This window comes from Marmota monax, unplaced genomic scaffold (assembly GCF_021218885.2).
Source record: "Marmota monax isolate L192 unplaced genomic scaffold, Marmota_monax_Labrador192_F-V1.1 WCK01_AAM20220418_F8-fsc00132, whole genome shotgun sequence".
In the NCBI taxonomy this organism is placed as follows: Eukaryota; Metazoa; Chordata; class Mammalia; order Rodentia; family Sciuridae; genus Marmota; species Marmota monax.
This window is the reverse complement of record NW_026695199.1, coordinates 1,830,390-1,843,939: the sequence shown is the minus strand read 5'-3', so window position 1 is coordinate 1,843,939 and position 13,550 is coordinate 1,830,390. Positions and strand designations below refer to the sequence as shown.

The following is a 13,550-nucleotide window of genomic DNA, read 5'->3' as shown; positions in this document are numbered from 1 at the left end:
TATATTAATATCATACTAAAATTGTTTAAATTTAATACCATCATAATATTTAATTTTAAACACCTATGGTCATTACCAGAATTTGTTATTTTAATATTTCTGTCCAGTAATAGTAAACAAAATATACTTATATGAAATTTAATAGATTAGTATGAAATGTAACATTTAGCTTTCTTTTAAATCATTCTCCTAATATATTCAATTTTCTTATGATTATCAAAAGTACAACATTTTGTATTTTTATCATTTTATTGTACATCCACAATTATTTTTTATTATTTTGGAGTTAAATAGTTAAATTAAAACCTTAGTCCATGCAGTTTCTCCACCTTAAAAGTTTACTGCTGATAAACACAATTCAAATATAGGAAAATATTGCATGATCATAATGAAAGAAGAGAGAAACATTAAAAATTACACAATTGGCTTATTTCTTTGATGTATTTTCTTCTCTTTTAGGATCAACTTATACTTTTAATTGACAAGTGAATATTTAAAAAAAACATTTTATCATTGCTGTGTTTATAAATAGTCTCTTTTTTTAAGATACAAAAAAAAAAAAAACAAGCATCACATTTTTGCACCTTTGCCTTCACTTTTTCTTTCTACTTTTCTTAAAATAAATTAAAAACTAAAATAGCTGAGCCCAAACAGGTTCATCATGCTAGTCACATGCTTTCCTCCAAGAGGCATCAGTGACAGTCTGATAGACTACATTCAGCTATAACATGCTTGGGAGAGAAAAAGTTTCATGGAAGAAGCTTATAGTAATTTTAGGCTCCTAGAAATGGAGATACTTGGTGTTTGCTCATTGTGGGCATTAACCTATTGAGAAAACAGAACAAAATACCTGAATCAGTATGCGCTTTTTTAGTACTATTATTTGACTAGAAAAAAACTAAGATGTTTGGTTGTAAAGGTGAATCCATGCATTTTTTCTTTTATGTAGCTAGTGAAGATTATCTCTTCTGCAACTACTCAAATGAAAAGAAACACAAGCAATTTTTTCAGAGCTTGCTGTAGAAGGATCTCAGCCAGCATCATTTATATTTGGCAGACACTCAGAACAGCCAGAATAGTGGAAAGGCTTTAAAATTGAAAAAAAGGAAGGCTTCAAGCATGCCCTGATTGGAGGTTTTTAGAATGGGAAAGGTGAAAGTGGGCTGGCTAGAGCGAGGACTTCCTGAGTGATTTGGCTTTTTTTGGTTAGTCCTAAATTTGGATGTGAGAGACAAAAAGTAAGGAAACTGCAGTTATTAATTAAGTTTCCACCATTTTATTTTATTGCTACATAGGTTGGGCTTCCTGATCTAGGTTCTACTAAGTACTCTGAGTATTTAGAACAAATTAAAAAACAGATTAAGAATATAAGATGTGAGTATCTCTGCCTGAACAAATACAAAAGTATTGTGACAGAAAAAATAAATATGAGCTGTACCTTGAGGATGAAGAGAAAATTTAAGAGTTGGTTGAGAGGATCTGATGGTGAAGGCATATAGACAAGGATGCATATGGTATATGTGGTTTTCTGAGTCCTTAGTCCAGCCTGCAAGACCTTCCACAGCATCTCCTGTGACACTCCCCAACCTCATAACCCATTCCTTCCTACTTCATTAATGGCATGAACTTTCTCATATATGAACTGATTTTTTTAAAAATAAGGAAGTTAATTGGCATACACTATAGAGTATAAAAGAGCATTCTAAAATAGTGTAGGTATTCTACCATCTCTCAAAACTTCAGAGGGAGCTCTCCAGTCATCACTAAGTTCCATACTATAAATTTTTTCTCTATACTACTCCTGCCTAATATAAAAAGGTAAGATTTTAAAAATATGTTTCAGATTTTAAAATTTGCTTTGGTTACTGTGGAAGTGGTAGTAGTATTTGTGGTGGTGATTTTGTTTTTCTAGAGCTAATGGTAAAGATTCTTATGAGTAGATGTATCTCTTTTTCAACCTATTGTTGAATAGCCAATTATATAATTTCCAGGAATTCTATAATTTTGGAAGTTATTTATGGGGAGATCAGAGAAGAAAATACACCTTTCTAATTAGAATTGGCTCTTGTAGGGCTGGGAATGTAACTTAATGGTAGGGTGTCTCCTACCATGAATGAGACCATGGGTTTCAAATAGGTCTTGGTTTATGTTATGTGTAAAGATGTGTAATTACATACATATATGATATAAAATAAATTTAAAAAATTAAAAACTGAAACATCTCAGCACAAACAGGTTTATCATGATATTCATGAGGCATGCATGTAATATATATATATATATATATATACATATATATATATATATATATATATATATATATATATGAAATATCTTTCATACAAAATATTCACCACTTCTTGAAGGTTCCTTCCTGATAACTCTGTGGAGAAAATTGAGTATGCCTTCAAATAATTTTGTTGAAGTCAGTGGTCAAATAGGTAAGAAAGGCAAAATGATAATGTTGAATATAAATAATTTTGCACATTTTTCTTATTTTGTGAGTTATTATGATTCCTAGAAAATCCAAGTAGATAATATTGAAATACTGAAGTAAAACAAAACAAAAAAAGGTCTTGAAACACACAAAGCCAACAATTAAGACACACCTGTAAAGATAAATATTAGGGGAAATTTGTTTAAATTGCCAGAAGTCAGGGCACAATTTTCATTTACTTAGAAAAACCAGTCTTCATTTGTAGATAATGTAAATTAACCTTGCAAACAAATTGCAAGATAATTATTTAAAATGTTTACCTGAAAACAAATTGTTTGTAAGCACATCCAGTTACTTTATAATTTCTTTTACTAAATAGACCATTAATAGGTTAATTATAAATCTTTCCCTTTTTATTCATTAAATAAATTCTCCCAAGATGATTATAAGACATCATTCAATAAAAGTATTCATTGAGTATCTATTGAGATATGAAATATGAGAAAAATTTAGAATCAACTAAAAGCCATTAAACAATGATGTTTTAGTCCCATGATCAAGATGTTCTGATTTAATTGTTCTAACATAATGCTTGGATATTATTTTGCTTTGTTTGGTTTTGGTTTTTTGTTTGATCTTTAAACATGTCTCCTTTTGTTTCTAATCTGTAGCCAGGTCTAGAAACAGCATATTATGTGTGGGTAGAACATTTTTGTTGTATAATTTCTCTATTCTTAAAAAGTATTACAAATATTCTCAGTACATATTTGCTAATAATGAAAATTATTATGTCTGTTACTCCTGCAAAAATTTACAAAAGGCAGTTAATATTGAATGAATCTATTTTGAGGTAAAATATAAATTTGATTTAGCAAATTTTACCTAGCATGTTCAGTAACATGTTCTAGTTGTATCAATATCTTTACCTGGTGGAATGATTAAATGAAATAAATGCAGAGAGTCATCATTTAAGTATTGCTTGGAAAAAAGCAATTAAAGTGTGATATAAATATATCTCACCTAAAATGGATTTGTGTTTTTGGCTTTCATTTAGTTTGATATTTTAGAATAAGAAATAAGGAGAGTTTCTGATCCCAGAGTTAAAACACATTAGTTTCTTCTTTATGATTGCCAATTTGTCTTTATGACAGAGGTATGGTTGCCCATCGAACACATAGGTTTGTAGTTTTTTTTTCCTTGAAACATATGTAATTTATTTCAATTTTATCTCAATCATTTATATGATTTAGTCTCTATTTTACACATATATTTGAATAATAACATACTTTTGGTCATTGAATAATTTTAAGGCTCCCTTTTAATGATTTAAAACAAAATTAGATATGTTTTGCTATATTAAAGGCTGGACTGGTGTGAAGGTGTTTGAGTCTTCTGTGCAATTAATTGTAAAATAATTAATCAGAATTTTTTAAACAGTACAGACCAGTGAGTGAAGAAAGATAGGTCTATTATAGGGTTGTGCCTGAAAACTTGTCACATTTTCAGTGGGGGAGGGATCAGGAGGAGGCAAGAATAAGAGAAAAGATGAAATGAAAGGTACTTAGGATGAGAAAGGACAAAACAAAACAAATGTGTACCCAATGCTGTAAGGCAGTGATTGGTTCCCACATCTTACTTAGGCAACTTGTTCTCTGAAGCTTCCTGGAAAAGGTGTTTTGTTTCCTCTCTTTGAACCCCAGAATTCTCAGCTCTGTCACAAATCATGTCATAGAACATTTCAGGACTGAAACAAGAAACACAACTAGAAAGCAAGACATATGATTGCCAGACTTCCAACATCATAAGGTAAAACTAAGAAATCTATTAACCTCTTAAATCCCATATAAGAGGACTGGTACTCAGTTTTCGGTAGAAGGTTCTTGCAATTAATGTAGGGTTTCTCATAACCATGGGTTAGAAGTAATATGCAATATAGTAAGATGAAGGTGGACAACTGAGAAAGAAGGAAAAAACTGTTATTTACTATCACAATTTGCCTAGACTGGGGCTTGGATATTGCATATATAAATGGATATAATCTTTTGGATTTTAGGAGTAAATCCTTGCTCATGTTGTAGAAGTGACATTATCTTGAGGTACTCAAAAACACATTCATAAACAAAAAAAAAACAGAGAAGAGGAAAGGAAAGAGAAGAAACAAATTTCTCTTCCTTTTTTTCTTTTACTTTTCCTTTTTTTTTTTTTAACCAGTTAGCATTACTTTCTCTCATAAGGTAGAACAGTTTCACTCTTTGGAGTGAAAGTTTGGTGAAAGAGTTGAGTTTGTGCCCCACATATATTATCATTACATCTTTTATTCATTTCTCAGTCTTAACAAAATATCTGTGGAGTATTACCCTGGCATCATTAGGAAAGTTGTTCTATTTCTTAGGACTGAGAGTCAAGGAATTAATTTAAATATTAATAAAGTGTTAGTCTATTCAGGATACTATAACAAAACACCAGAAACTGGATGACTTATAACCAACAGAAATTTATTTTTTTCATAGTTCTGGAGGCTGGGAAATCTAACAAAGATTTTGGTTTATCTGGTTCATAGTAGGGGCTCTTTCAAGTTTGCTGATGCTTGCCTCCTTGCTATATGTTCTTAAGGAAGAACAGGAAAGAGGCCTCTCTCAATGGGCCCTGGTCCAATTTAAGAGAACACTGGCCTCATAATCTAATCATCTCCCAAAGTTTATAACTCCTAATTGTACCAGGAAGTGATATCAACCTATGAATGGACATCAACATATGAATAAAATTATTTTATTGAAAAAATATTTTGTTGATCATTCAGTTCCTTTCAAATCTATGCCTAGCCTCATGTATGTAATTTGCACCCTATAATAATTTCCTAGTGTGATATTATTATAATAATATCAGTGAAAAACTTACACAGTGCTGACTGTGAACCCTGGACAGAACAGAGAGATTTATGTGTATTATGAAGTCATTCTTCAAAACAACCCTATCTGGTACAGTTTATAATATTATATTATCTTTTGTCAATAATTAGTTTACTCAAAGGTGTACATTAATAAATGGAGATATCCAGGACTGCACTGTTTGACTACAAACACCATGGTCTTTATTTTGCAACATAATAATGTCAAAGTATGAGAACATTTTTATTACTCTTTGATAGATTTTGAAGTACAGATGTTCCTCTGCTTGCAGTGAGGTGACTTCTCTACAAGCCTATTATAAGTAGAAAATATCATAAGTTCAAAATGCATTTAACACAACTAACCTACTGAGCATCATCATAGGTAGTAGCACCAAAGTGCACTATAGAGTACTGGTGTTTACCCTCAAGGTCACTGAGCTGACTGGAAACTGGCTTGTGTTCTTGCCCAGTGTTTTGAGAGAGTATCATATAGTATACCACTACCAGGGAAAAAAAATAAATAAAACTTTAAACTACAATTTCTATTGAGCATGTATTGCTTTTGAACCACCTTATAGTTGAAAAATTGAAGGTGGAACTATTGTTAGGTTGAGGACCCTCCATATGATTTTCTAAAAGTTTCATGATATGTTTTAGTATCTTTGGTCACTTACAAGTGTGGCACTATCTACATTGATTTCTTCAGTACTGAGTACTATCATTTATTGTTGCTTTATTTTAAAATGAGTAAATGATACGGTCTTAGTTTTATTCATTTTAACAATTATAGTGAAAATATTTTCTGCCTAATCAAAGTATTTTTGTGAACTTACTCTTCCTGTCTTTCTGTCATTTATCTAGTGGCATCTTACTGCTTTACTTATCCACTATATGATCGCTTGTTTAAGAAATTAAATCATCATTTATCCACAGCTTGCAGTCTTGCTTTTCTGATGTAGTATGTTTGAGAATCTCTTCCCTAGAGATATAATCACCTTGCTTCCACGGGAGGGAGGTTATCTTGCTAACATTAGCACATTTCATACATATATTGATCAAGGTTTGGCTAAACAATTTCATTCGAATCTTCCTGGGTCCAGAAAACTTCTGTTATCATGTTTTAATCTTCTGAAGGATAAATCGAAGTATCTTGTTAATAACAAAGACCAACAGTTTTTTTTATGATAATCTTGAGGGCTAAACTATTTTAAACTTGGATAATAATGATCTTGTTATAACTGCATCCAGTTACTTACAGAGTTCCAGGTGCTAAAAACTAATGGGAATGCAGATGTACCTGTGTTGAACCATAGCTCACAGAAATTAGATTGGCTGCTATTTCTAGCACATTTTGGTTTCTATTTCTGTTATCTCTGATGCTTGTAAGCATTTTCAAGTGCATATATGAATATTTATTGATAAAGGAAAGCATATTTTTATACCATCTGGTGCTAAGGTGTTATAGTAATAGCATCCTCAAAATTTATCCCAAAATGCTTATTTGGGCAGTTATTATTCAACTTTACATTTTCAGAGAAAAGGAATGTAAGTTTTAATTCTCTTAAAAAATTTTAATGCTTTGACCACTGAATCCTTAGAAAATGTAAAGAAATGATTTATTTTTAAGATACTTTGGTCATTTTGTATTTATATGAATTGATCTATATATAATGGCTGAGTTATATTCTAAATGGGAATATTAAACATGGTAATATCATATGGATCATGAAAAAATCATTTCCTCTAAGATCTATTCTACTACATTGATTATATTATTAAGAGTATCATAACCCACTTGAATCAAAGTGTGAAATATGATATGTCAAGAACTATGTAATGTTTTGAACAACCAACAATAAAAAATTAAAAAAATAATAAATTAAAAAAAAGAGTATATTATTGGGCTGGGGATGTGGCTCAAGAGTTAGCATGCTTGCCTGGCATGCGCAGGGCGCTGGGTTCGATCCTAAACACCACATAAAAATAAAGATGTTGTGTGGACTGAAAACTAAAAAATAAATATTAAAAAATTCTCTCTTTCTCTTTTTTCTCTCTCTCTCTCTAAAAAAAGAGTATATTATTAAGAGCAATAACTAATATTTTTATTCCAAAATATATGATAAGTTGAAAACTGATCGAAGTACAATATAAGTAATTTCTCATTCTTTTTTTCACAAAACTGATAAGATCCATTTTTATCACTATTTTATAGATTCAACCTAAACATAGTCTAGTTACATTCTAGTTACTTAAGTTACTCCCAGTGATTTATCCAGAGCCTCTTAAAGCAATCCAAAGAAAGCATCATTGGAAAACCTAAATCAATGTTTGGTAAAAATAAAAGTGATTTTGCATGGCTTCAAGTCTTTTGATTAAATTTTATCAAAATGATAAAGTAAAATTCTATTTATAGGTAAGATGATTTAAATTCTTTAGGACTAAAATATGTGAATTTGTTGTTCTAGTGAATTGCATGGCAATGAATGTGTGTGATGTGTGTATGTACCAATTTGAAGACAGAATGCTTATAATTTTTTCAAGTTAAGAGAATTTAATAGAATGTTCTTATTATTTTTAAAATCATTGAAGTTTTTCTTGAATATTGGAATGATGAGCAATATGAAACCAATTCTATTAGATAATGTCCAATCACAATGCAGTTATTTTTCTAAGCACAGATCTGTATGAGTTTATAAACTGCAAATTCTCAGGCAGAGGAAAGTTTGTCCTTTATGAGGAATTTCTTACTAAAAACTGATCAATACACTTGTCAATAATTAGTAATAATTTATTGAGTTGGAATTCATGGATATAATTAACAGATGTGTGCAAACTTGTATGTGTTAGTAGATATGAGTAAATTGAGATGATTGTGTTGTTATTAACAATTATGGTAAAACGTGGTTATTCATTACATTTCAACTATGAAGAAAACCTAAAAGATCAAGGAATCATCTTCATTCCAAGAAACTAACACTCTAAGAAATAGGGTCAAACTTTTTTTAAAAGGCCAAGTGGTAAATGTTTTAGCTTTGCAAGCCATGTGCCTTTGTCACACCTATTTTACTCTGCTGTGGCAGCACTGAAGAATCCATAACCATCTTCTAATGAGACTGGCAAACTTCCAGTAAAACTATATTTACCAAAACACATGGTTTCCTGGATTAGGCCCATGGGCCATAGCTTGTCTGCCTCTAATCTGAGTGCTAAGACAAGGTAGAAGCTATATAAAGTTAACTTAAATACAATTTTAGTAATTGTTTAATACATCAATGAAATAGGTGTAAATATAAAAAAAAAATTGTCATCTATTTTATAAAAGTTTTACCTATTCATATAGTATCTTAATATTTTAATATGGTATGACTCTGGTTTTTAACATATCTGCAATGCAAATTATTATTTGAAATATTCTTTAAATTATCATAAGTATTAAAATTGAAAATAGTGTCATAGTATCCCTATTGCTTATAAGGATTCCATTTTAGTGACAGCCAAACCCACAGATACTTAGTCAGACTTAAAATTAGAACGTCACAAATGCTGGGGGAATAAGGTATAAAGCATTGTCTACTTTTCCTCTGAAAATTATCCATTGGAATTTGATTTGGAAATAGTAGTCTGGCTTTATTAACATTTGCAAATTCATTGGGTATTTATATTTTATTTTCTTCCCTTTATATAAAATAAAGTCAATATATTTCAAGTAAAGTTAAAAAACAAATTTTTATAAAAGCCTAGACCTGCTGGTATATCATTACTGAGATTATCATTACTGAGTTCTCATTACAGTTCTCTTGAAATCAGTTTAAATGCTATTCATAAAAGTAAACCAAACTGAATGCATTGAAGCACTAAATAACTTCTGCCATAAGTTTTCATGGTTTCTATCAATAAAGTTCACTTTATTGGAGAACTTTGTATTTACTGGAGTTTTTAACATGAATATATGGAAAATTAAAAATAACCTTGTACTTTGCAATATGCAGAAGAGTGAATGGATTATATACAACTTGCATTTTTAATACAGCTATTGCTCTACAAATATATAAATATACATATTTAGAGTTGCATTTTTAAAATCTGAAATGTAAATTTAAATTGGAAGCCTTCTATAAGTGATTGAAGAAGTCACATAAGCATTAAATTTTCAATATGCTGTGATAACTAATACCACTGGCAATATGAAATCAGTGGGTCAAATTAATAAGACCTATTACTGGAAACTTGCATGCTGTATGAAACACATGTATTTAAAAGGTTATTTAGAATGACTTCCAAATGTAAATTTTGGGGAAATTTCTTAAGGAAAGAGATGTTTAAATGGGCTTACATATTTATTTATATATCTATATATTTAATTGCATACAATTGATTAAAGTATGTTGGCTCATTATATTTCCTATTGAATAATCATTTTAAGTAAGATAAAAATAACTAATGTAACTCTGTATTTCTTAAATCCATAAGTGCTTCTTAAACTGAAAGCCATGGTGGAAAAACTTACTATATGCATTTAGAGATTTTTTATTTTGATGAGCAGACACTTGAGTAAATCCAGTGTCTTTTTCTATATTTGAGGGAGTGGGATCTCTTCCTTATCCTGGGCTCTCTTGTTTGCTTTTCAGTTGCTGCGAATGTGGCTGTGGGAGGGCTTCTTCCCTGTGCGCTGTTGCCCATCCAAGCCTAATATGGTTAGTGTTCCCTCCCGCTTTCACTCCCAGGTGATGTCCACCTCTATGTATTACTGTCAGCATTCCTTTTCTTTCTCCATTTGTGTACATTTTGACACTTGGTGCACCAGTTACACTTTAACAGTGAAAAAAGTAGATGAAACTGGTTCCCAAAGGTAAATCCTAATAAGTGATTTCACAATAAATTATTTTTAACTAAAGTATTATACATATAGCACATCATCTCTATGTCAAGCATTCATAGTTCTCTTCTGCAGCTTTTACTGAGATTCTGATTTGAAATAGGAACTTGTAAGATTATAGCATCTGTTCCACATTTAACATGTCACTGTTTTTGTTGTTCCATTCAGTATAATCCATATCACATGTGGAAGTACAGTACTACTTCTGTCAAGGTTAAATCACCTTTTCTGTCTCCCAGAAACATGGAATGACCATAATGTAATTGGGATCTTCAATTGTCATACTCATTGTGGATACATGTGGCATTGATATACAAAACCACATATAACTTTAAATGGTTTACCTAATTTTATTAAGCTTGAATTATTTCAGATATTTGAAGTGATATTCCTATTTTGATACCACTGAACAAAAATATGTAAATTTGTGGAATCAGTGTCTAAATGGTATAGTCTCAATTATTTATGAGTTAAAATTATTAAGAAATACCTGGGTTATAACAATAACACAATAGACTGGAAAAATAAGACCTGAGAACTCTCATCCTAGGTTTTGGGAAATTCCTACATATTACTGAGCCACTTTATAAAAATTGAAGTACTCCAGGTAATTCCTTTATAAAGAGTCTAAAGCATTGAATTATTTTATTGAGTTCTCATTTGTTATCAAAATTTACCAAGAAACAATTTTTAAAATGCCTTTAAAAGAATTATAGAGTTTCTTTCATAACATCATTTAAATTGGTTTCTTATATTCCCTAAGTTTTATTACTTTTTGTTGAAGTAAAAAAGCTTTGTAAATGAGTGTGCACACATGTGCACAGATGAGAAATGGTGGAATGGATACCAGAAATATTTGGATCAAAGAAGAGTAAAAAAACACAGCCTGATGTAAATCAAAGATCTTTCTCTCATTCTCTTGAAAGCTTTGTATTTGAAAAAAAAAAGTTTTGAAGTTAATATGAAAGCACAGATTTTTGTGTATCATTTACTTCACACAGGAATATCTTCTGGACATGAGGCTTCAGTGACAAAACAGATAAATACTGCAATCTGACAATAGCAAAACTATAAAATGTAAATGACTTTACATTGTGATTTTTCTACTGTGCTATGAAAAAATACAACATAGTTGTTAAATTGCCTATTCTACCTCAGTCTCAAGTACAGTGTTTTAAGAGATAACTTATCACTAAATTAGAATAGATAGAATTTACATTTTAGAAAGAAAGAAGACTGATATCCATGCCTATGTTGAAGTAAATGTCAAAGAAACTTAACTGGGAACATGAACATTAATGAGCCCATGACTTAGTAAGTATTGGCAAAGATGAACTTCAACTAGATTGAATTAATGAATTTTTAAAAAGTTTTACATTGTGATTTTACATTGTTTTTACATTGTGATTTTTCTACTGTGTCTTTGAAAGAAGGAAAGTGGGAAGACACCTTCTTTGCAAGGAATACACCAGAAAAAAACAACATAAAAACTTTTGCTTAATGTCTTTTGTGAAACAGTGTTAGGAATTGTGGAGGCAAATAATGGTTTGTCTGTGTAAATGTGAACTTGTCTGTGTGTATATGGAAAAAACTTATTTAGTCACAGATACTCTTAGTTACTTTTCAGGGGAAGCTGGAAAATCTGAAATCTGTCACTGAATTTTGTGTGTATAGTCATACCAGCCTCTGTTAATTATCATATAAATAATTTTCAAGAAACTCTATCATCATCATCATTTATGAACAGGCACATTTTCAAATACTTTTAGACATTTTGGATCTTGAAATCTCTTTTTTTCATTTCTTGAAATAAATACATGTGTGGTTGGTTTTGACCTTATTATAACATAATGCTTTTATTACAATTGTATAGTCGTTGACCTTTAGAAATACCTTGAGATACTATATGGAAATATATTGAGCTACCTTGAGACACTTTGAAATACTTGTGGAATAAACTTTGTGGAAATAAAACTTTCAGCACCAGCAATCTACATCCTTGTTTCTGTAGTTCAGCCTTAACAAAGCTTCTACAAGGTGCTGATGTTGAGTTTTGATTTCTGTCCTAGTTCCCTCCAGAAAGGCACAATCTACTATTTTTCCCATGGCATGTTTTACTATTTAAAATGTGAGATCTGTTTTTACATGTTTCCATCTTTCATCCTTGGTCTTAAATTATTTTTATGACTTGTAACTGTTTGCTTTGTTATGACATCCATAAACATCATGTTAATATTCCAGATATTCTCCCTGCTTCGACTGAAATCTACTGTGATTCTGTAGATATTTCTATAGTTATTTCTGTAATATTTCTGATTGCTAGTCATATGCCTAAAATTAAAATGTCCTTTCCCTACAACTGCCAACATTTTTAGCAAAGGTACTCTTTTCAATGGCCTGTGCCTTTAAGCCCTCATATCTGGCTCAGAGTCTAGTCATTGTCTCACATCTCAAAATAATTTTTTTTCACAAACAAGGAATGTTGAATTGATTGTAATCAATTTAATCATATATGACATAAAATAGATATTTAATTTCTAAAATAATGTTACCATTTATTCCTGAAGTCTCTCGTGTTTGGGCTGATGGAAACCAATATCAATCCATAGTATATTATTTTTATGTCAATCTGAAATATCCTAGAGTCTCCAAAATAGCCATTTCTAGATTTCTTAAATTCAAATACACCAGTGTATTACCCTTGTTCATTATTTTTCATACTTTAAAGTGTTTATGTGTCCTTTAGTATTTCTTCAGAAGGGTTTAAGTGTCAAAGGAAAAAAACTTTTAAGTATTTTGAAATTAGAGATGTTGAATTGTTATTTTTTGCACTTGCCTATTCTGTTTGGAAAATCATTCATTTTTTTAAATAAACCAACTTTCTTATTTAAAAATATTTTTAACCAGTAATGAGATAAATTCTACTTCCTCTTAAGATGCAGATATTAAAATATTTTATAATGCAATTGTTAAAAACAAACATCTCTGGCCAAAGGTGAATTTTTTGAAGCATTATTATCTAAATTTTTCAACAAACTATTTTCTTTTTATATTAAGTACATAAGTTTATAATAATTTGAAGTAGGAAGATTTTTACCTTCACATATACATTTCAGAGACTATTTATTCATTCTTACAAGATGTCAGTCACGGAAATGTACATAAGTATTCTTCCCTTTTAGAAAGCATAAAAGTAGCATAAAAAATAAAAAAAATCTTTTGTTATAATTCTAGACCTCCATTTAGAGTTTTTTGTACTTGAAATATGTGCTGAACATATTAAATTCCAATTGAAGGCTTGATGTGTAAAATGTAACTAAGAATTTCTCCAAGGTCCCCTTTAAAAA

The 13,550-nt window shown here is 30.3% G+C and overlaps 1 protein-coding gene across 10 annotated transcripts in view; it reads left to right on the top strand.

The window, feature by feature from the left end:
- Epha5 (EPH receptor A5) overlaps window positions 1-13,550 on the top strand; it is a 341,095-nt gene that overhangs the window by 274,414 nt on the left and 53,131 nt on the right. For 5 of the 10 annotated variants that reach the window (XM_058574023.1, XM_058574027.1, XM_046428769.2 and 2 more), the window contains one exon: window positions 9,956-10,021. The exons of the other annotated variants lie outside the window; for them this stretch is intronic. In XM_058574023.1, coding sequence (XP_058430006.1) covers window positions 9,956-10,021 — 66 coding nt within the window. The remainder of the gene's footprint in view (window positions 1-9,955; window positions 10,022-13,550) is intronic. 10 annotated transcript variants of the gene reach the window in all.